Source organism: Chelonia mydas, chromosome 3 (genome assembly GCF_015237465.2).
Source record: "Chelonia mydas isolate rCheMyd1 chromosome 3, rCheMyd1.pri.v2, whole genome shotgun sequence".
Classification (NCBI taxonomy): domain Eukaryota; kingdom Metazoa; phylum Chordata; order Testudines; family Cheloniidae; genus Chelonia; species Chelonia mydas.
In genome coordinates, this window is record NC_057851.1 from 31954972 (window position 1) to 31979714 (window position 24743).

The following is a 24743-nucleotide window of genomic DNA, read 5'->3' on the forward strand; positions in this document are numbered from 1 at the left end:
GCTGAGGCACTGAAGACTGTTCAAGTAATTACAAATAATAAATCCTCCGGTCCCAATCCCACTCCAACCTAGGTTTTCCAAAGTGGAGGAAATCTCATTCACGAGTTCTTTGAATTTTTCTCACATATCTGGCTTCAAGATGAAAGATTCCAACATTGCTACCATTTATAAAAATCTTGAAGAGCGACTATGATAACTACTGCAGTATCTCTTTGCTTTCTGTGGCCCGCAAGATTCTTGTACGGATCCTCTTGAACCAACCCCTTAGGGCTGCCCCTAGCTATTCTGGGGCCCTACGCAGCCCCTGCACCAGGGAGGGAGGGGGGTGGAACGGGACAGGGGCTGGCCCCAGGCCTCCGTGGGGGGGGAGGGCCTGGCTTGGGGGACAGGGGGGAACTGCTCCCCAGCACTCACTGGTGGCGCGGCTGGGGCCGGGTCGCTGCACTTCCTGCCACTGGTGAGTGCAGGCCCTGCCCTGCTGCACTCCTCAGCGGCAGGAAGGGGTGGGGCTGGGGTGGAGCAGGGGGTCATGGGGAAGAGGCAGAGCAGCTGCGTACTTTGCGTATGGGGAAGGACAGCCCTGCAACTCCTGACCCAAATCATCAAAAAGTTCTATCTCAGTCACAGTGCTGCTGTTGTGCTCAGTGGAGCACTGCTGACATGATTTTCATCATTCAATAATTACACGAAAAATGTAGCAATCACCACCAACCTTTGTACATTGTGGTTCTCAATCTAACCAAGGCATTGCATGTAGCCCACTGCACTGCCCTTTGGAAATTGCTGGCTAAATTTGGATGTCCAGACAACTGTATTAACATCATTTGGCAATTCTAACCGATCCATTTCCAATCATAAAAGGGGTAAAGCAGGGATGTGTCCTTGCTCCTAGTCTTTTTGGTCTATTCTTTGCTGTGATGCTGAAAGAAGCCCTTTGTGGTGCTTCAAATGGCATCTTTACACACCTCTACACTTGTAAGCTCTTCGATCTTGCTCATCTACAGGCAAACACCAAGGTGATAGAAATGCTTATCCAGGCACATGCTGGATAACTGTGCCCTGATGGTGCACTCTGAAGCAGCACTAAAAGATCTCACAAACAGCTGTGCTTACCAACTAACTTTGACCTCACCATCAGTCAAACGAAAACCAAGGTTCTGTATCAGCCAGTTCTTCAACAACCTTACCAAGATCCCTCAATAAGACTGGAATGTATCATGCTCCAAGCTGTCAAACAGTTTATTTATCTTAGCAGCATGTTGAACAATTAAGTGATAATTGACCACAAAGTGGATGTGTGAATTAAGGAAGCCAATGCATATATGGTCGCCTTTCTCACTGAATCTGGAAGCAACATGGCATCTGTGTAGACAAAACTCCGAAGTCTATAATGCCGTTGTCCTCATGACATTGCTCTACGGGTGCGAAACATGGACCTGTTATCAACAACACATTAAAAAGCTTGATAGTTTCCATTTGTGATACCTACAGTGATTAATTTTAGCCCTATGATGTTATGGTTCTAACACAAGTCTTACATTCTGAATTAAACTCCAGCAACTGTAAGTGCAGAAGGCAGATGAAACACTTCAAAGGCACTCAAACAAAATCTGTGCAAAACAAACATTTCTTTGAGCAACTGGCGATTGATGGTACTGCATGGCACCACACCATAAGGCTGGGTATCCGTGACTTTGAGAAGGATTACATGGAGCAGCTGGAAGCACAGTGCCAGGCATGGAAACAACTAAGCCATCAATACAACTAGGCAAATGGCTCTGTGGCCAGTTCTTCCCAAACTGGGCTGTGGAGTCATGCAAAGACCCATTAGTACAAACTATGATAGTTGTCGAATCCTCAAAAAAACCCGAGGTGACCATCATCATCCCCACACATCTGTTTTCCCCTTCCCTGGTCTAACAAATCTCCTTACACACCACCCTTTCCCTTTCCTCCAGGCTGCTGTCTGGAAGAATTCTTGTTTCATGCAATGGTCCAGGAATTTGAATATAATGGATTTTGTAGGAATGCTGCTATCCTTTGATTTCTTGTTTTAAGAGGAGCCTGTCTGCTGTTAGGAGCATTGTTTCTTGAAGAAGCTCCCTTAGTTCAGCCATACACATGGTTGCAGGATGGGGAAGGAGCTGTCGCCTCTGTTTTCACAGCTGCTGAGGGAACTGCTCTCATCACTGCCCGGTGTCTGCTGGCCCACCCCGATTCTGGGGATAAACTGAGGGGCTTTTCAGAATGGCGGGGGGAGGGGCAGTTTTATCCTCAAGGGCTGCACATTTGCAAACCAACGTGCAAACCAACTTGTCCTAACGTTACTTAAAAGCAGATTTCATCATATTAATAGAATGAATGCCCTTCAAAGGTGCTTCACATTGGCCTCCAGCTCCAGTGAAGTGCAACGTCAACTGTCAGACATGGCCTGGTAACTCCCAAATAGTTGAAACAAAAGGATCACTGCATTCTTAGGTCAGTTTGGAGGGTTATACCATGTACCTTCAGATTTAGATTAGCATGATACAGTGCAATGTACAAAAAGAAATTAACATAGAAATAGCCCCTGTGTGAGTTTTGAAAGACTGACTCCTACCAGAGCCTTATTGAAGTGGGGTGATCTCTGGGGTAAATGTATGACCATGTGTATAGGTTCTTTTATTGTTTTAATATGTTTTCTCGGTAATGCATTCAGCATACAAATAAATGTGTTTGCTTAAGAAAAACTGTAACCTTATAACTGTGGGTAATTACACTGTTTATAACCTCTGAGGAGAAAGCAAAGCAGACCTGTTTAAGCAGTCTGACTTGCTGGGGAACTCACAATCTGACCAGAGAACTATGCAGCCTGAAAAAACATCAGTCACATGTCTCTGCCCAAGAGAAGTGATGGCTGAAGAGCCCAGAGCCTAGAATGGGTGCCATGGCTGGACCACAAGGGAGAAATACAGGCACAGTAGCCCTTAATATTGATATCAAGTAAATAATTTAATTTAATTTCTACAATTTTAAATATATATGTGATGGCGTGTATATACCCACACAGGCCCTGAAGGGGTCAGTGTGGGCCTGAGAGGCCAGTTAGGGAACCTGGCTGCACCCGGATGAAAAGCCAGGCCTAACTGAACAAGAAGCCCAGATGGGCAGGAGTAGGCTGGATTATAAAGCCAGGAAGATTGCAGCAGAAAGAGGCTGCAGGGAGAGAATCTGGGAGCAGAGAAGAGGGGAGGAGAAAGCCCAAGAGGGAGAATAAGCCCTGGGATTCTAATTCTGAAAGAATGGTCAACGCAGAGGAGTTATTGAAGAAAGGAAGTCTGAGGGAGCTGAAGAACCCCAGGAAAACACCAGTAAGGAACAGGACTGTGCAGACCTGGGCTGCTTTTTATAGGGTTCCTGCTGGGCTGGAACCCAGTGTAGAGGATGGGTCTGGGTTCCCCTACCAGCCACTGGGAAGTGGCACAGGCTCACTGGAGACAGTAACCAAATTGGTTACCCCAGAAAGGGATAACTATATATGGTGACCTGGCTGGAGGGCTGAGTCTCAAAGAGGGAGGCCTCAGTTGTGAAGAAAGAGATGGGTCACAGCTCAAGTAACTGATGGAAGAGAGCACCAGATAAGGCAAGAGCTGATCCCCACAGCAGCCTCAAGGAGGAACCACCTGCTGTGAGTGAATGTCATCACACACATACCTAAAGTTACAGAGATGCTTAACTGCTTTCCTGAATCAGGGCCTATGGAAATTAGTGAGCCTATACTAACATGGGCAAAAGAAGAAGAACCAAAGCCGAAACAGGAAGGAAAGTTCAGACAAGACACTGAGAAATGTTTTAAGTAAGGGTGATTAACCACTCAAACTAACTGCAAATTCTCTATTATCTGGAGTCTTTAAAGCAAGACTGGATATCTTTCTAAATATATATACTTATATCTAATTCAACCAGAGCTTGTTGGGCTAGATGCAGGAATTACTAGTTGACATTTAAAGTTCTATGTTATGAAGGAGGTCAAACTAGATAACCATAATAGTCCCTTTTGGCCTTAAATTCTGTAAAAGAATGAAATTTGTGATGTCCTGCATCTCAGAGCAGTTTACATTTGGTATGTTATAGCTCCCAATCTACATTCTGAGCCACGTGTAGCTCTTCTGGTGAAAGGATAATAGACAGCTGCTCAAGTGCTACAGTGACGGGGTTAGACAGATAGAGATGGAAGTAATAGATGCACAATGTTATCTTATTTTTTTGCTGTAGTTACATTTTACAAAGTTGTGTGGTTTTGCTATGAAAGATCACCTTCTGCTTTACAACACTACCATTCTGTGTATTTTTGTTGCATATCCTCACACGTAAAATAAGAGAAAAATAATTTGGGGAGAAGAAATTCCTTTCTAAGGAAGACTCAGCAATGCTGTATTTATGCCCTTGCTGCTGCACATAGTTAGATATCCTAGGTAACATCAATCATCATATCAGACTGACAATTTCAATTTCGCAGCCAGTTTAGCAGATGAAATGGTTAAACTGGTAGATAGTTTTACCTATAGCCCTAGCAAGCCAGGTAACCTCCCAGTGTCTGGCTTTTGACTATACAGCAGAGCTGGGACATGGTATGCAATGTATTCCAAAAGCAAAATACAAAAAGGTAATTTTGCTGTTTTTAAACTTCTTTCCCATCTAATAGTCTGTGTGGCTGTACTGTGTAAAAGGGCTGGCAGCAAAGCTACCAGCATGATCACTGCTCTGTAATCACTGGAAGAGAAGGTGCTTAATAACCGTGAGAAGCTCCAGTATACACCCTTCCCCCATCACTGCTTCTCCAGAGTGCAAGATGCTCTGTGGCATCTACAGATCTTGTTACATTTCTTCTTAGCACCACACTAATCCTACTTGGCTGACAGGCAATTTACTACACAACATCTATGCACATTTAATCATGGAGAGATTTGTACAAGGCAACTGAAGTGACTGTGGGAGGGATTCCTCCTTAAAACAGCAGTGATTGACCATGTCTACTAACAAGTCAAGTAATATATTACTGCATCCATTCCCATAGATCACCTAGATACCATGGTGACAGATGTGCACTAGACAGATCTTTATTCCAGTTATCCTTTTTGAAAATGGTCATTTTTATAGACCTGTTCTTTGAAACAAAACTCTATACTAAGGCTAAAGGGGATGAGGTTGGAAGCCATGACACCCCTCCAGTGTGCATGCGGCTGTCTGCGTGGTCTTCTCCATCCATCTTTTGTTGGATCCAGCACAAAGCTGGTGGGATGGTATAGACTCCAGCATATGGTGCAGATGGCAAAGCCACCTGAGCCGACACAGAGTCACTTGGGAAGACACTGGAGGCTAGATGATCCAGTGCCTGACATCCTCATTTGTGACGTGATGACACCACCATTTGCCTTCAATACATCATTGCTGTTTCACGTTGAAAGCATCCAGCACTGTGTCTCTGTGGAGGCCCCGATTTCAGAGCAATACAAAAGGACAGAAGCCACTGCTATTTGATAGGTACGCATCTTAGTCTGAGTTAATATGTGGCACTGAAACCACAGAGGACACCATCAAAGAGCATGCATAAACCCATAGTCTTGCTGATTCCATGTTTCATGTCAGCAAGGCAACCTCCCTCCTGGGTGACAATGGAGCCACGATACTCAAATGAGTGGACAAATTACGCTAGCTGCCATAAACCAGCACTACAGGTCCCTCAGTACTGAGTGGTCTGCTTGGAGGAGGACCTCCAGTGGAGGTAGGTGCCCACAATTCCAGCTTCAAAGACACAAAATGGTACAAAAAGTGGGTGGCACCAACCAGGGAGCAGATGTGGTCACAGCTCTTTGGGACACATTGATTCAGTGCATCCACTGAGCAGCTTTAGCCAGCAGGACTTGTATGAAACCTTGGCCACAACTTAACACTACCCCTCAACTAGTGGAACCAAGGGAAGTGAAGTTTCCACCAGGTCTCCAGTTGTTCAAATTCACCAATTAAAAAAAAACCCAGTACAGGGGCAGAGCTATCAATATAGTCCATGGACTGTACTAGTAAGTACTTCCCAAGCTCTTCCATTATCCAGGGGTTTTTAGCCAGCAGATCCAAATAGTCATAGACCCCACTAGTCATGTGTAGGGCCCTACCAAATTCACAGCCAAGAAAAAAGCATCACGGACCAAGAAATCTGGTCTCCCACTGTGAAATCTGTTTTTTTGTGTGCTTTTACTATATACCATACAGATTTCACGGTGGAGACCAGCGTTTCTCAGATTGGGGGTCCTGACCCAAAAGGGAGTTGCAGTGGGGTCACGGTATTGCCACCCTTCTGTGCTGCCTTCAGAGCTGGGTGGCTGGAGAGTGGCAGCTGCTGGCCGGGCGCCCAGTTCTGCAGGCAGCCATGCAGAAGTAAAGGTGGCAATACCATGCCATGCCATCCTTACTTCTGCACTGCTGCTGCTAGTGGCTCTGTCTTCAGAGCTGGGCTTCTGGCCAGTAGTTGCCGCTCTCCAGCTGCCCAGCTCTGAAGGCAGCTCCATTGCCAGCAGCAGTGCAGAAGTAAGGGTAGTAGCATCGCAACCCCCCCTACAATAACCTTGAACCCCCCCCCCCACCCCCAACTCCTTTTTGGGTCAGGACCCCTACAATTACAACACCATGACATTTCAGATTTAATAGCCGAAATCATGAAATTTACTATTTTTAAAGTCCCATGACTGTGAAATTGACCAAAATGGACCATGAATTGGGTGGGAACCTAGTCATGTGCCTGCTCTTTTTCCCCACTGATGCAGCAAACACCCCCAGGGAATATCTGTGCGCGCTATCCAGAGAACAACAGTGTTCCTCTGTGCTGCACCTTGCTACAACCTATTACCCTGGGCAGCACAACTGCCATTCTACCACATTAAGGGATTTCTGCCCTAGTTTGAGCAGAGGGAGGTGGCCCTAAAACCATGGCTGTCAAAGTCATGTACAATCCTTCTTGCTCCATTGTCAAGGATGGGCTTGTGCAGAGAGAGATTTCTCCAAAGAAAAGCCCTATTTGCTTCTACAGCATTAGACATGTAGTAGAGCTGAAGCTAAAAATCCTTTGAGACATTATAACTGATTGCTGTGGAAATCACTAGCATGCCAGTTTAGGACCAACAGGCAGGAACTAAATGAGCTCAAAAACAAAAGCCTGTTTCCAGTCAAATATCTCCAGAAGAGGAAGGGAAACACTGCGCTTGGAACGTCTAACTGATCTATATGTAAGACTAACACCCTCAGGATTCACCTTGATTGTAATGCTTGTAAGAAATCAGCCAGTTTATAATGGCTGGAGGAGTAGATGGGGATATTTGTCATTGTATGTACTTATAATTATCAGGACAGAAGTTGTAAGTGAATCTATGCATACAAAAATTCTACATATTTGATTTTCACCCCTCACCTCCACCCTTGTAACTCACTTGTTTTCTCAGAAGATGAGCACACAGACCATATTTCCTTGGGTGTCTGCACTGTGCACAGTACCGTGAGGCCAAGGTCCTGACCGTAATAATGGAAAATAGATAATACTCTGGAACATACTCCAAATCAGTTCTAAATAAAGTGCTTTTCAGCATTCCCCATAATGTATTATTGGGTCACTACAGATAGTCTGTCCACACAGAGTCAGTGGTGCATTACAACCTACCTTGCCAGATTCCACCAACATTTTGGGCCTTGGTATGTAGGCACCTTGTCCATCTGTACAAAGACAACATACAACAGCTGTGTGATGTGTTTCTTTCTGGTCACACTGTGTTATGATTGGAGAGAAAATACTATGAACCAGGGTGCCTATCCTTTATGGTCATGCTCTGGCAACAAATAGCTGTGAACTGGGCCCTCTGCTGTCACACTCTCACTGCTGTGTCCCATTTCCAAATGCGAGTTCCAGACATATTCACCTACATTTTCAAATTAACTTCAGGAAGCCTCCCTGCTCCCAACCCCAATTAACCCCCAGCCCTTCCCACCCCCCATTGCTAACCCCACTGCTCCTTCCATCCCACCAACAACTCCATTGCAAGTCCCACTAACATCGCCACTGACAGCCCCTTGTCCTCCACACTGATAATCCACTCAGTCTCCCCCCACCCAGTGCCTTGTACTCCAAAGAACACACAGCAAGGCGAGCAGAGTTGCCACTCACCTCCTCTCCCCTACTCAAGGCTATAAGCTCAGCCATAGGTGGCATTTGGGGAGGCAGGGCCGCAATTATACCCAGGGAAGGGGAAAAAGATGTTCGCTCTCAGCAGGGTGTTTGAAGTAGAATAGAAGAGCATGGGCCCGTTCCCTCCCCAGTCCCTCTCCTGCTGCATCCAAAAGCCTGGGGAGAACAGGGCATGACCCCCCGCGCCACATGCAACTAATACTCAACCCCACCCCTGCTGCACTGAGTCCCAGGGTGAGTCAGACTGTTCCCCCTCCCTGAACTCCCCTTCTCTCCCTGCTACAGCCAAGGCCTTGGGGAGAATGACCCCATCCCTGAGTCCCAGTTCACTCACCTCGTGCTGCCTAGGCTCTCACACACCACTACATTCCCACACTTCAGATCTATCCCCCCCACCCTGCCATTGGCCGGCAAGCCCCACACTCCCACTGGCAAAAGCAAAAGCTGAGCAGAAATCAACTACATTACCCACAAACTTGTGTGTTGCACAAACATGCGTCAGTCTCTCTCACTGACTTGCATGTGTGGATGACATGTATGGTTCTGGGTAATATAGTTTTTCGTGGGAGATAACATTATTAAATCAGGAGTCAGGAAACTGAAGTCTCCCTGACATACTGGGAGACTTGGTCAGGCTGGTTCTAGGTCCCCGTGAATCATGCTTTAGCCCTCTTCTGAAAACTGTTGTCAGTCAGAATTATGACATGAGACTGCCACAAACTCATTAACAACACTGCTCAGTACTGTGAATCACCACCAACAGTATTTTCAAGCCAGAATCCAAGGCCACTGTCAAGGTTCCTTCCCCACCCTGAACTCTAGGGTACAGATGTGGGGACCTGCATGAAAACCCCCTAAACTTATTTTTACCAGCTTAGGTTAAAACTTCCCCAAGGTACAAACTATTTTCCTTTTTCCCTTGGACTTTACTGCTGCCACCACCAAGCGTCTAACAGATATATAACCGGGAAAGAGCCCGCTTGGAAACGTCTTTCCCCCCAAAATCCTAGACCCCCTTTCCTGGGGAAGGCTTGATAAAAATCCTCAATAGTTTGCATAGGTGAACACAGACCCACACCCTTGGATCTTAAGAACAATGAAAAAGCAATCAGGTTCTTAAAAGAAGAATTTTAATAGAAGCAAAAGAATCACCTCTGTAAAATCAGGATGGTAAATACCTTACAGGGTAATTAGATTCAAAACAGAGAGAATCCCCTAGGCAAAACCTTAAGTTACAAAAAGACACAAAAACAGGAATATCCATTCCATTCAGCACAGCTTATTTTCTCAGCCATTTAAACAAACAGAATTTAACGCATATCTAGCTAGGTTACTTACTAAGTTCTAAGACTGCATTCCTTTCTGTTCCCAGCAAAAGCCTCACACAGACCAAGAGAACCTTTGTTTCTCCCCCCCTCCAGCTTTGAAAGTATCTTGTCTCCTCATTGGTCATTTTGGTCAGGTGCCAGCGAGGTTATCCTAGCTTCTTAACCCTTTACAGGTGAAAGGGTTTTTCCTCTGGCCAGGAGGGATTTTAAAGGTGTTTACCCTTCCCTTTACATTTATGACAGCCACTGTAGCAATTCATTAGCAGCTCTTATATTTACTTTTTCAGCACTTCTATTATAAAAAAGGGAAGAAAACTGCAACCTTTCCAAAGCAATAGTCAATAAAAGGGTTTGAGGCTTTTGTTGAAGAAAATATATATAATAGTTCAAGGGGAAGGCTAACAATTTTATTTTGATTCATATAAACTACATTTAATCTTTAAACTAAATGTTTTAGTCTGTTTTCAAGAACCCCATATATAGGAAGGAATTCTAAAACCCTCGTTACGCAAACAGAATACATATTCATAGATTCATAGATATTAAGGTCAGAAGGGACCATTATGATCATCTAGCCTGACCTCCTGCACAACGCAGGCATATTCCCTTATGATGCAGTTTGAGGAAGATTTCTTGTGACAGAATAGGATGAATGCTCTAGGTGTTGGAGAAGTGTATAGCTGCAGGAAATGACTGGCCTTCACTTTACATATTCCAACCCACAGATAACAACCCACTAGTTTTCATGACATCCAGATGATGAAGATAAGTATTAACCTCATTTTGCAATATGATAGCAAAGAGTGAGGTGAACTGACTGGATGAAGGCCTGACAGCAAGTCAGGAGTCCACGATTCCCAGCGGCAAGTTCATTCCTCTAGGACTAGGCTACTTCATTATTAATTATTATTATTATTATTATTGTGGTAGCACCTCAGAGCCCCCGTCGTGGATCAGGAACTGGTTGTGCTAGACACTGTACAAACACAACTCCACTGCTACAAGTCTGCTTTATTCATCTTGCCTAAAGAGTGTTTCTATTTGTTTAGTTAAAGGGCTCGATGCATCACAATGGAATAGTGAAGAGCAATTCTGAGTTAATACAAACAAAAGGTTTGTTGAAAAAAGGTCCAATGACTGTGAGAAGCAAGTTCTGGTATTTTGCCAAGAGCTGGGGGGGATGGGGGAACAACATGCCTGTTAAAAAGTTACTAATTCTTGTGAATATTCACAAGGAAAAATCTTTTTTAAAACCCCACACTTTAAAATGATCAGGATAACTCCTTTCAGTGGGCGAAGAGCCCTGCTTTGGAACAGTGCTGACTCACAGCAGGGAGATGTCTCCCGAAGGCAGGTTTCTCCCGGCAACCAGAGATAAACCAGTGCCTAACTGGGAAGGAAGCCAACCTTACCTGTTCACTTCCACACTGTTTTTGTTCAGTCTGCATCCCCACCGGGGGCGGGGGTGGAGGGGTGGGGGAGAAGAAGAGAAGAGCTGTATCTTTGGAATGAGGGAGAACAAGATACTCAAGTCTCTCTCTTTTGCCTGTCTCCCAACTCAAGACCTAAGCAGTTCTGAGTGCTCTGAGCCAATCATGACAGCAGAGGAAAGTGACCACTGCCAGCTATCAGAAGATCAAGAAAGCTAGGTATAGGAAGGAAGGGGAGACCCTACCATTAACAAGGTAAGTATCTTTAAACTGCAACAACAAAAAAGGGTCTAAATAAAGCAATGACCTGAATTACTCAGGCAGCTGGTGGAACCAGGAAAGCCAAAAGGGAGGCAGATTGTACTCTTGGTGAAAGGGGCCCAGTAATAGCTGGTGAAGACTATCCACATGTAGGGCAGAGTGAAAGACTGTTTCATATGGTTCTGTCTAGTCGACTGAGAAATCAACAAAGAAAGAGAGAGTCTAAGATTCCTAAAAGATTAGTGAGATCTGCAGGATGAGGGCTGTGGTCGACATCTGCATTCCTCAGGGCCAAAGGAGCTGTCCACAAGGGTGAAGCTCAGTGCAGAAGGCAGAACTTTCTGGGATGTTGTCCAAGCCTGTGGAACAAACTCTTGCAGGGTCTAAGCACCACCTCAAACTTCACCATTTTCTGTTGCAAATGCCACACATGCTTCTTTGACCTCGTCCTTGCTGCTATAAAAAGATAGCACAGTGTATAAAAGATGGATTTCATTTAAAAAAAAGTTTCCCACACATCTGCCCCATGGGGAGATAAAGGAAGAAAACTAACATCTGTGACTTGTGGTTCTATGTCACAAAAGGCTCCTCTCAGGGGTGAAAGTAACTTAAAGGACTTACCAGTACGCCAGAGTCCTGAGTGGGGGCATGGCCTCAACCGGAAGAGATGATTTAAAGGCCCCAGGGAGCTGGCAGCCCGGGACTCAAGGGTGAATTAAAGGGCCCGGGGCTCTGGCCGCCGCAGAGCTCCAGGCCCTTTAAATCCCTGCTGGAGTCCGGCTGCCATAGCCCCGGGGCTCTGGCAGCCGGGCTCAGGCGGAGATTTAAAGGGCCCGGTGCTTCGGCCACTGCAGGGAGCCCCTGCCTGAGCCCCGCAGCAGAGCCCCGGTGGCGCTTTAAAGGGTCCGGGGCTCCCCACAGTGGCTGGAGGACCGGGCCCTTTAAATCCCTGCTGGAGCTCTGCCGCCGCTACCCGTAACAGCGGCAGGACTCTGGCGGCACTTTAAAGGGCCCGGGGCTCCCTGCAGGAGCCCCGGGCCCTTTAAATCTCCACCTGAGCCCGGCTCTGGCAGCCGGACTCCAGCGGTGCTTAAAGGGCCTGGGGGTCCTGCCACTCCAGTGGCAGGAGCACTGGGCCCTTTAAATCACGGCCGGGGAAGCCGGTCTGGTTCGGCCTGGCGTACTGGCTCTTGCCGGTACCGGCTTCCTTTCACCTCTGGCTCCTCTGGAAAATACTCAGATTTCGTGGGGATGGGCACAGTCGAAGAACAGAAAAGTTTTAAACAATGGGAAAACCAATGGGAGCTTTGCCCAAGGGTTTGTCTTGAGGAGTATGAAAGGTGTTATTTAGAACACATTAGCTAGCACATTCTAAACCTCGAGTGTAGAGGAGGCAATTGTATTTTAGCATGTGCTAAGCTGGTTGAGTTGAAGCCTAGGCCCCACCAGGGATGTTAGCTTTACCAGTTGGTAGGTTCTAAAATTACAACTGGCCTTGGCTACATTACGGGTGAATCCTGGCCCTACTGAAGTCTATGGGAGTTCTGCCTTTTACTTCAACGGGGCCAATATTTCAGTCCAGAAGTTTAGAACGTGCTAGCCAAGCCATTCTGTTATCCAGTCAAGCCAAAGCTTGACAAAGGACTAAGTAATGACTGAAAGGTTTTGGCCTACAACCAAACCAAACAAAAGTTTTGCATGTGAATATTCTTAGAGCAAAAATTTGAGGCCCTTGATCCACTATGATCCCAAACAAAGTAGGATTATGGTACTCATAAGAACAGTGTTTAGGTGCTAGTTTTAAAAGGAAAATGTATGGAATTATTTTTCCATCTATATGTGACTATTAATTGAACCACCACATACCCCAAAATAGGATTGTACATTGCATTGAAGACTTAGTACTGTATGAGCAGTCTGCTGTTCACTAACTTTCACTGGTGAAGGTGATTAATAAAAAAAGACAGTACAATGACTTTAAAAATCTGCAGTTTGAATATGGATACCAACATAAATGCAATTTATCTTTAAGAATGATAATAGCTTAGACACAGTTTGGCTTCCAGGAGGACAAAGATAATAGCTTTTCTTGTGACCAACACTCAAAAGAATATTAACAGCAGGTAGTTTATTTTCCTCCCCTGTTCCTTAGATTTTTGTAACTGTAGCACGCTACACAGCAGTTGAAATATTCCCAATGGATTTCACTGTGTACACAAAATTTAGAGTCAATTGTCATTGTATGTGCATTAACAATCACACTGATAAAACCCATAATGGAGTACTGTAAAAACAATCACAATTGGCTAAATATAATACGATGGGAAATTGTAGTGTCTTGGCCACTCCTCTGCTGATAAGGCATAATCTGTTCCATTCAATTCATTGGCAAGTCAGCCGGTATGCAAAAGGAAACAATACCCGCATTCTATCTTTCCAAATAGCAATGTTGTGCTATTGTGTTAATGTTGGGAGGAGATAATCCTTCATGAGATTCTGACACCAGCACTTCGGGGTCATACAAGGGGCAAAGATTCCTCAACGCTATAATATTTCTGTCTGTGCAAATCTGCACATTGATCTAAGTTCTGCATCCATTCTGATGGTACTGCACTGAAAGATTGCTTTGAGAGTAAAATATTCCTGCTCTCTCTATATATATACACTAGTTTAGAAAGTGACTCTAGAACTAACACAGAGAAAATCATCACAAAAGTACCATTCACATTTTTTAACCAATGTGCTACGATATTTTTTTTCATTTTTATTCTGTATTTCCATCATACCACTTGGACAAAAACTTTGCATGCACTGGTCTATCAAGAGCTTAAACATATACTGAGTTAAACATTTTGCTGGTGTATTTTCACTGACACTGGAAAGGCTGTACAATGGATTAGCTGATCCACTGTATTTAGGGCCTAATCCAAAGACTGATGAAGTCACTGGAAGCCTTTCCACTGATTTCAATAGGTTTAGGATTTGGCCCTTAGTAAAATCAATTGCAGTCTTCAGTGTAATTTGTTAAACTGTAAATGCTTTGGGGCAGGGACTGAGGCCTTGTGTTTAAGGCATTCATGAATTCTCGGTAGAATTCCCAGCTCTGCCATTGACTTCCTGGTGAAGTCAGGCTGTCTCAATACCCCAAAAGTACAAGGGGGATAATATTATTTCCCTGTATCACAGGGAGATTGCAAGAATAAATGCATTCATTTTTCTGAGTTACTCAAACACTACTGCGCTGAGGGCTTTGTAAGTACCAAAAGAGAAGGACTGTTTAGGTTTTTGTGTAATTCACCATGTTGAACAGACTATTGAGGATAAACAAATACTAATTCTAAAAACTGAGTAATGTACCTGATTGAATTGGAGACACTACATTAATGTCTCTGTGTTAAGTTTACTTAACCTGTTACTAGGGCACAGTTTATCAGCTCTTCCTAATGATTCATCTAGAAATAGAAAGCAACAATGATATTCTACCAGGAAGAATGGAAGAAGTGAGCAACAGTAGGGAAAATGTCAGGGAACCATACCTGGTGCACCAGTTCTCCTCTGGGCTACCATTTGGAAGTTACAGTGAAATGAAACTAAAATATCCAGCAGCTGATTTAGGGAATAAAGATGTGCAAAACTTAGCTGTGAATATAAAAAACTATCCTATGGGCGACAGAGACTGGCTTTGCATGAAATTATTTCATACCCTTCTGCATACTTGACCAATCACTCCCTACACAAAGGCATAATGAAACAATTCTTATTTTTAACTGAAGGGGCACGGTATTTGTCCCAGGTCTCACATTCAAATTTTTTTCCCCAATTCAAAATCATGGAATTATATTAAGAAGGACTTGAAGAAGGAAGTGACATAGAGAAGAGAAAATGCATTCACTAAACTCAACATCATATGGAAAAAAAAGATTCACAGCACCAGAACAAAACTGAAAATTTTCAACTCAAACATAATCTCAGTGCTAGTATACAACTACAAGAGCTACCAAAATGGTAGACAGAAAACTGGAAGCCTCTGAAAGTAAATGCCTATTAAAGATTCTAGGCATTGGTTGGAAAGACCTCATCACCAACGAAGAGCTCCAAGGATCACCAACAAGCGGCTCGTCTCCACCAGAATCACAAGGAAGTGCTGGACATGTTTGGGGCATGCACTCCACATGCCAATGCACAGACACTCACATGAAGTCATCAAATGGAAACCAACTACTGTGAGGAAAAGAGGGCACCCAAGGGGAAACCTTAAGAAGAACCCTTAGTAGGGGCAGCAGAAACAGTTGATCTTAACAAAATAGAGCATGTAGAAGCAGCAGCAGCAAATGAGAGGAATGGAAGAGACTAGTTTCCACTCCTTGAGCCAACACTGGCACAGGAACGCTGTAATAATAAATAGTAAGTGACTTTAATGAACAGGGTGTTTTGATGGTATGTTGCTTTTTGAATGTTCGATGTAAAAAAAAAAATCAATGCAGCTGGTTGTAGGGTGCTCTGATTTCTTTGTTTGAAACACTGCTGCTAAACAACAGACACCTCCAAGTTCTTTCCCTTTCTCTCTCTGCTCCCTTAGCCCTTCTGCTTCAGTTTCTCCATCTATAAAATAGGGACGTCAACTAACCTGCTTCACAGCAGCTCTGAGAGCATCCATCAGTTGATTTCTGTACAGTGTTTTGATGATGGTGCTTGCTAAGTATCACATTTAAATGCTCACGACAACTACAAACGTACAATATCCTGTACTTAACTGTCACTACGCTCTTTCCCCTCTCTCATCCAAGGCACGTACTCACACAATAAGGCAGTGCCAACAGAAAACTGTTACAAAATTTGGGTTATTCATTATTTGTTGACATAAGTACCCATAACGTGCCATGTAATTTCCAATCACAAAAGAGTGTCTGGCCTCTGCTCCAAAGAACAGACAAAAGGAAAGAGGATAGTTTATAACGTCTAAGTAGAGTGGTCAAGGAGGTAAACATCCACAGCGAAATACTGCTTGATTATCCCAATTGCTCCCCCCCCCCGCCCCTTTTTACGTGGGGCGTAAAATTAGTTGCTAGCTCTAGTTTAAAAAGTGCAGTACAGATCTTAATTCTCAGTTCAAAGGCTCTAACTGCTGCTCACACAAATTAAGAAAAACAAAACAAACATGTCTGACAGATAACCTGTAACTCCTTGATTTTTCATCTTAAAAGTCACACAAAGCCTGAAAAAAACGGATGAGAGAAATCAGAATGCCCTCCCTCCCAATCACACACAGGGCATGGAGCAGCTCTGTAGCCTTTCCACAGACAGAATTCCAGCTCCTTGGCTATAATAGGGTGTATAATCCTGACACACCTATTACCACAAGGATTTGTGACCACTGAACCTGTGTGCGACTGCAGACGTACCAGATAATTCTTCTCCTGCCCCTGACCACCCTATAAGCCACATTCATCCTCCACAATGGGATACATGAGCCTGACTCTGGGAGATTTTCACGGAGTGCGAGTTGCACAGGACCCCTGTGTGCATACCCAGAGTGTAGGGGTGCTATGGCTCTGTTGCACTTCCAATGCTTTGGGGACCTTCTGCAGTTCCAACACTTTTGAGTGAATTGTACTCTACTGAAGTCAACATAAAAAACAATGCCTCATCCTGACCCTGAGATATAATAAGGCTATATCTTTATACACACATGTAATAAAAAAGCAAACCAACCAGAGTACAGAAGATGCATTGGCATTGCGCTATTGTTGTCATCTGTTCCACAGGATATTCCCCAAGACAGAGTTTACAGGACACCAAAGGATCAAGTACCAAGTCCCAGGTAGGCCTGTATCTGGCTGTAGTCATTGCAGAGCAGTCTGAAAAAAACAACAACAAAAGTGAAAAAATAAAACATTTCCATCACAAACCTTACTACATTCCTTGGCACCGCAAAGCCTTATTTTCCATAGCCACTGCTGTCTACTAACTGTTAGGAAATTAAACACAGTAAATTATTATTATTGTGTGTACTGCGGTAGTGTACAATGTATTGTATTATGTGCATCTCAAAGATACAGCCCCACACCTGAGAGAACACAGGATCTAGATAGACAAAGGATAGGTGACAAGTGCGGAAAAGGGATGTAACATACAAGCAAAGTGATCGTGGGGACAGTAGGCAAAGAAACATCCCATTAGTTGCAGATTTCTCTTTGCTGGAAGTTACGCACTAAACTCCAACCACCCCCGTTCCGGCCCACAATTCTGCCCTCATCTTTCTTCCACATGGTATATCCTCATTTGATCCTCCATCCCATATAAGGGCCTAATACAAAGCTCATTGAAGTCACTGGGGACCAGATTTACAAAGGCATTTAAGTGCCTAATGGGATTTACAAGGGCACCTAAGAAAGTTAGTGCCTAAGCCCCATTGAAGTCAGTGGGAGTTAGGTGCCTAACTTGTTTGACGCAATCTCACTAGGTGCCAACTATATCTTTAGGTGCCTACATACTTAAATTTTAAACCTGGCCCTGGGAATCTTTCCACAAGCTTCAAGGGGATTCAGCTCTGGCCTTACGTGAGCGAACAAGCATAGCACCACAGTGCAACAGTGCCAGAATTTCAATTAATTGCATGAGTTTATAGCGCAATCATAAAAGTTCACTTGTAGGTCATTCATTTAATTCTGATCCATTTGGGTAGTGACCAAAAATCTGGAGCAGTTAGCTCTGGTGGCAAGTATGAAACAAATATGTGGGCTCTATCCAATTCTCAGTGGGCAGTTAATCAAAAAACCCCCACAAATAATTGCTTCTCACTGGCACCTCTATCAACTACCTTGAAAGACCAAGAACTAAATAATCCTCTTCATGTCCTTGGAGGAGATCTTCCAGGCCAGTGTTCAGGCACAGTGGTGAGGCAGCACAGGATAAGTTTTCATGGCTTTATCTATTTTCTGGTTAAAGCACTGTCACTCTCCAGCACTGAAAATTCCATAAAGTGTTAATATTCTTACTTTGGAAAAGGCTTTGCTCATGGCAGAAACGATCAGACGCAAACAAACAATATTTCAGTTCAGCCATTGTTAAGTCACAAGATTTTAAAGTAGTAACTGTAAAGTAGTAATTAACTGCAAACTCCACAAAACTTTTGTGTGTAGCTGTGATGTGCTGCTTATGATGTTCAGTTGCAGGCCCGGATCCATAAAGCGAAACTTGAATGGTTGAAAAATTAACGAAGCGAGGGCTATCCAACGCACATGAGCATTTTTTTCACAATAGTACTGCTCCGGACACACTCATTTTTCCTCTCTAATTCATGCTTCAAAAGGCACCAAGTTCCGGTCACCTGTTCTCCTGGCTGAGATAAACCATCTATCTTACTCCGACCCCTCTCTGAAGGGGTTGCTTATTTAAAAAGAAAAGCAAGGTTCTCCCCTCTCAGGATATGTGCGCTGCCTCTACATTGCATTATTAGAACCGAATATGATGCAAATCATGATCTATCCAAAGACACAGGAAGATAAACCATTTGCAGTTGGGTGTTGCTTCAATTAAGAGCATCTGGTCATCGTTACAGTAGAGCAGAGGCTGAGGCACAGGGATGCCTGAAGAACAGACAGGCAGAGAACCTCTCTCTTTGTAGGAATCACCTTTGTGAATTCCTCAGTATTCACTATACCCACTCCTAAAGTTGCACTGCATTGCAAGAACCAATATTTGCTGATATTTTTGTTCCTAGTACCAGCAGCAGGCTGACCACTTCACTGGTTTAATTTTAGAGTGATTTTAGAGAGAGAATCAGAATGGGCTAGGCCTCACCCATGCCCCCGTCTTCATTAGATACAGGGTACGGTCACTTTGCACTCACTTAGATGAGACTAGAATGTAAAGCTAGGTGTCATCAGGATACTGACCACACTGCCTCACTAATTTCCCCTGAATGCAGGTTGGACAAAATAGGACCTTGTGGAAGCACACATGACACAGAGCTTAGGTCAGACGAACAGTTGCCTATTACTACCCAGAAAGAAAACATACCTGCTCAGAGTATGCACTCAACAAAAGTGCCTCAGCTCAAAGACCTGAGGACTCCAGATACTGCTGGGAGTGCTTCACCATATCAAGGAAGTTAGTTAACCTTCCAAAAAATGAGAGCTCCATAAAAGGTTGATGGAACTGGAGAGATTATCTACATTAGAAAATGGTTGCTTGAGCAAGCATCTACATTATTTTTTCCAAGACATGCCAGTACTTTGTCTTCCCTCAGGGAAGCACTGACTGCTCCAAAAATGGCTACAACTCTTCTACACTGGCTTTAACCAGCCAGGAGGCACATGGATCTATCTTACTCTGTATCTCTGGACTTCCCAACACCTCCAGAGCTGCAATAAGTGTCAGAAGCTGAAGCTCGGATTTTAGCACTCTGCAAAACCTGGCGTAAAGGCTTAGATAGCCACCGCCTGACTGAGTTTCTTTTTGCCCCAAACAACCTACATACAGCGTTAAAAGAAATGTTTACAGTTAAAGCCCAAGTCTGCTGATATTTGCTACACTGCAGATATGATTCCCCCAAAGTTTACAAACTCACTGAAGAGAGCGGAACTTTTGATGTTAGCTCCCCAGCTGTTAGGAAAGCTTAGACTCTGTCTACACCAGGGGTGGCCAACCTGTGGCTCCGGAGCCACATGCGGCTCTTCAGAAGTTAATATGCGGCTCCTTGTATAGGCACCGACTCCGGGGCTGGAGCTACAGGTGCCAACTTTCCAATGTACCAGGGGGTGCTCACTGCTCAACCCCTGGTTCTGCCACAGGCCCTGCCCCCACTTCACCCCTTCCCCCCCCCCGAGCCCGCTATGCCCTTGCTCCTCCCCTTCCCCCCAGAGCTTCCTGCATGCCATGAAAGAGCTGATCGGGAGGTGCGGGAAGGGCGGGGGAGGCGCTGATTGGCAGGGCTGCCAGTTGGCGGGAGGTGCTGGGAGCCGGGGGGGGGAGCTGATGGGGCACTGCTGATGTATTACTGTCGCTCTTTGGCAATGTACGTTGGTAAATTCTGGCTCCTTCTCAGACTCAGGTTGGCCACCCCTGGTCTACACTGTAGTTGGGAATGACTCTCCTAGCCCAGGTAGACCACTAAAAATAGCAGTGTGGATGCTACGGCTAGTCACCTGAGCGAGACCCTGGTCAGCCTGATCTGTCACCTGAGCTGCAATGTCCACGCTGCTATTTTTAGTGTGCTAGCTCAAGTGGAACTAGAACAAGTCTGTCTACCTGGGCTGGGAGGCTTTCTCCCAGCAGCCACACAAAAATAGCCTTACAGTCTCTAACCTGCTAGAAAATGCCCTTTTAAAGTGGAGAGAAGGGCACAAAAAGCAGTATCCCATCATATTTATTTTTAGTGAAAACTGATGTAGCCGTGAGGGAGAAAAAACAATCTCAGGTTCAGGGATGCTCTGGATTGCTACCTCTGAGCACTGACATGCTGTTTCAAAGAAGATGTAAAAGTACTGGAAGACTGCACGGCATAATGGCTCAATGCATGAGGTGTGCTGTGCAATCTGACTTGACACACTTTCTTTTTGAGTTCGGACATTTCCAGGTGCCTCATATCCAAGTTTTGAAGAATTTTAGACAGTTTCTTTATTGTTAACCCCCACTGTAAGCATTAGAGGAATAAAATAAACAAAAGTGATTTCTCCATACCAAACCCTAATTTACCTGGCATTGTTTACATTTACACACCGTTCCATGAAGCATTTGACCTTGAATGATCACACACATATTTCTGTGTTTGTACTGGCACAGCTTACGAATACACTTCACTGGGCAAATTTAGGCACTTGTGCACTGGCATGTGTTGCTTATGGTAACAGAGAGAAGGAAGTATGAGACAGCAGGCAGTGGGGAAAGAGATGTACGTGAGTTAGGGATGGACTTGCATGGCTCAGGAAGACCAAAATGCACAGGTTGTTGTGCATTTCCAGCCCACACTGAAGGGGTGGGTGCTTATGCAATTCAGACTAAAACCTTAAAACAAATACACCAATCTATTCAAAATTTATGTTATGCAAATTTGAGGTTAGTCACTAGGGTGCATGGGCTTGGGGACAATTCCACCGCCCCACACTTGTCTGTCCACTGTGTCCTATGATGGTGACCTAACCACATCAGCCACATCATCAGGGGTTCGTTCACCTGCACATCTACCAATGTGATATATGCTATCATGTGCCAGCAATACCCCTCTGCCATGTACATTGGCCAAACCGGACAGTCTCTACACAAAAGAATAAATGGACACAAATCAGACATCAAGAATTGTAACATTCAAAAACCAGTCGGAGAACACTTCAATCCCCCGGGACACTCAATAACAGACTTAAAAGTGGCAATTCTTCAACAAAAAAACTTCAAAACCAGACTCCGAAGAAAAACTGCAGAACTGGAATTAATTTGCAAACTGGACACCATCAAATTAGGCCTGAATAAAGGACTGGGAGTGGATGGGTCACTACAAAAAGTAATTTTCCCCCTGCTGATACTCACACCTTCTTGTCAACTGTTGGCATCGGCCTTGTTAGCACTACAAAAATAATTTTCCCTCCCTTGGTATTCACCCCTTCTTGTCAACTGTTGAAAATAGGCCACTTCCACCTTAATTGAATTGGCTCGTTAGCACTGACCCCCCCACTTGGTAAGGCAACTCCGATCTTTTCCTGTGCTACAATATATATTCTGCTTACTGTGTTTTTCACTGCATGCATCTGATGAAGTGGGTTTTAGCCCACGAAAGCTTATGCCCAAATAAATTTGTTAGTCTCTAAGGTGCCACAAGGATTCCTCATTGTTTCTCCTGCAGCTATAACTAGATTGAATAGCCTTCCTTTGTATTGCCATCTAATGTGGGGACATCTCTTCTCCCTCAGCTATTCTTCTGTGACACTATGACACCTGTCTCAAGCAAGCACCCTAGGGTCCAGCAGAAATTGGTTACCTAATACAATTGTTATTTAACTGATGGCCTCTTGAACTCAGTGGGACTCTAAAGATATAAGTAAGCAGAATTTGACACAGGGTTCAGAGAGCAGGCAGAGGTTGCCGCTATAGGCTTGCTTAGAGTACCTTTGACATACCAGACTTCAGTCTGAGACAACCGGACACACAACAAAGGATGATAAATATCAAGTGCATTTATAATGCAATGATGTAAAACCAACAGTTGTTCCCATGGTCATTTCAAGAATCACTACTGCTTAATGTCATTTTTTAACCAAGTATTAATTTCAGTTTCTCAATATATTACAGCATTTCACACTTAACTTCTCATCGTTTTACAATCAGGCATATATGAGAGTATTTGTCTTTCCATCTTTCTCTTGGTCTTCCACAATCTTAATCCAAGGCTTCCAAAATGATTACCCATTGCAACTTGAATCTCTGCCAAGTTCTTACTATCATATTCCTAGTAAGGAAGTCTGGCACCCACTGGTAAGAAAATATCCACATTTATCTGTGGTGTAAAACCAAGAGCAAAGAAACCTGACTACTTGTTAGTGGAAAAAAGTTTTCCAAATCCAGCATTGTCTTTTTTCTCTGTTGGGAAGTATAGGTTATTAAGCTCTTCAGGGTACAAGCTGTGGCCTTCTTTGTGCTTGCTTGGCACATCTGGGAAAATACCACAATATAAATAACAAATCTCCACATCAAAATATCCCCACACGTAATAAGACAATTCAGTTACCAAGAACAACAGAAGCAGAGACAAAAGCATGTTCTGTCAAGATCCATTCACCAGAGTGATTCTCCCAGGGGATCCTAGCTACAGACTATTTAAGATTTCAGAGTGTGTTCCTATGTCTTTTAATGACAGCGAATATTGCTTACAGTAAGGACAAGAAAAGTCTAAGCAGTTGGTCATCTGTTGCTGGGTGCCTAAATAACTGCTGGTTGAGTTGGGATACCTAGAAAATGACCCTGTATATATACACTTCAAATACACAGGAGTAAAGCATTTTATCCAGTGTAGTATGCTTCACCCATTGAACAGCTTTTAGCTCATTGTGAATTCAGACCATTATACACGTACTGCAAATTGTCAGCTCAGTATGTGGGGCATGAGAGTGCCTCAGGTATTAATGGTAGTTTGCATAATTAAACCCTCATAAGGAGGGTTGAAAACAAGAGTGCAAATTGATCTTAAAATTCACCTCCAGATTTCTACTGCAGTTGATGGCAGTTTCATGCACATATCTGAACAAAATTTGGTCCACACCATTGGACAGTGAATTTGTAAGACATGCCAGCATGACATTTCCTCTTCTGGAACAGCCTTGCATTGAATGCTGGGGAAAGATATCATCATGAGTAGTGATGTATTCACTTTACTGAGTGATCCAGAAGCTATTCAGAGCTATCCTCTCATATATAATCAGAGCTATCTGATTCTGTAAATTACCAACCATGCTCTGCACATCAGTACCTGGAAATGAAATCAGTCCCAAGAGTGACTCAATGACTCTTTAGAGTTCTGCTAATGTAGCATGACTATTTAAACACCAATGTATTTACATTAAGCCGGGAGAAAAACACCCTCTCATCCAACCTAATATTTACTTTCATTATTTCTATGCAATACCCAATGACCCAAAACATCATAATGAAGATAAAACGGATTTCTGTAGCACTCCTTGCCTTTGGGCAACTGTTGCTACTTGTTATGTGAAGATAAATGGCAATATTAATTTACTGATAAAATAAGCCATAATGTTTCAAGATTTGTAAAAGGCAGAGGGGATTGTTTATGGGATGAGGGAGGAATGAAGCAGATGCTCACCTGCATAAATCTCAAATAATTAATGCAATAAGAATTTCTAAGGTACATTGTCACTGTAGTATCTGCATACAATTGCTGTCAATTACATTGCTTCACTGTGGTCCCGCGCTCGCAATGCCACGTGTCGCCTGGGGAAGCGCATCGGCTGCTGCTGGGAGTGGTGCGAGGAGCGCCAGGAGCTAGGAGTCCTGGTGCCACAGATCAGGTCCAACGACAACACCATCATCACCCCGAGCACCAGGGGCATGCTGGAGAGGACCCTGAAGGCAGCCATCCACTCACTGTATATGGAAATCCTGAAGCGTAAACCGGACCAGGGTAAAGCTTTCGAACTGGGCAGCAAGTGGGACGCCAGCAACCACTTCCTCGCCGGGGGCGGCTTCACCCGTTTCGCCGACTGGCGGTTCGTCCACCGTGCCCGACTCAACTGCATCCCGCTCAACGGAGCCGTCCGCCACAAGAACCGAGACAAGCGTTGCGGGAATTGCAGCTACTCCAACGAGACCCTGCCCCATGTCCTGTGCAGCTGCAAGCCCCACTCCAGAGCCTGGCAGCTGCGCCACAATGCCATCCAGAACCGCCTGGTGAAAGCCATTGCACTGCGCCAGGCGGAGGTGGCCGTGAACTGCGCCATCCCCGGTACTGACAGCCAGTTGCGACCTGACGTGATAGTCACCGACGAGGCCCAGAAAAAGATCATC

General features: G+C 44.4%; 1 protein-coding gene across 3 annotated transcripts in view; it reads right to left on the minus strand.

Annotated features, from left to right (window-relative positions):
• RNF144A (ring finger protein 144A) overlaps window positions 1–24743 on the minus strand; it is a 99371-nt gene that overhangs the window by 22565 nt on the left and 52063 nt on the right. For all 3 annotated transcript variants that reach the window (XM_027821314.3, XM_043542287.1, XM_043542286.1), the window contains exon 2: window positions 16941–17086. In XM_027821314.3, the coding sequence (XP_027677115.1) occupies window positions 16941–17086 (146 nt within the window). The remainder of the gene's footprint in view (window positions 1–16940; window positions 17087–24743) is intronic.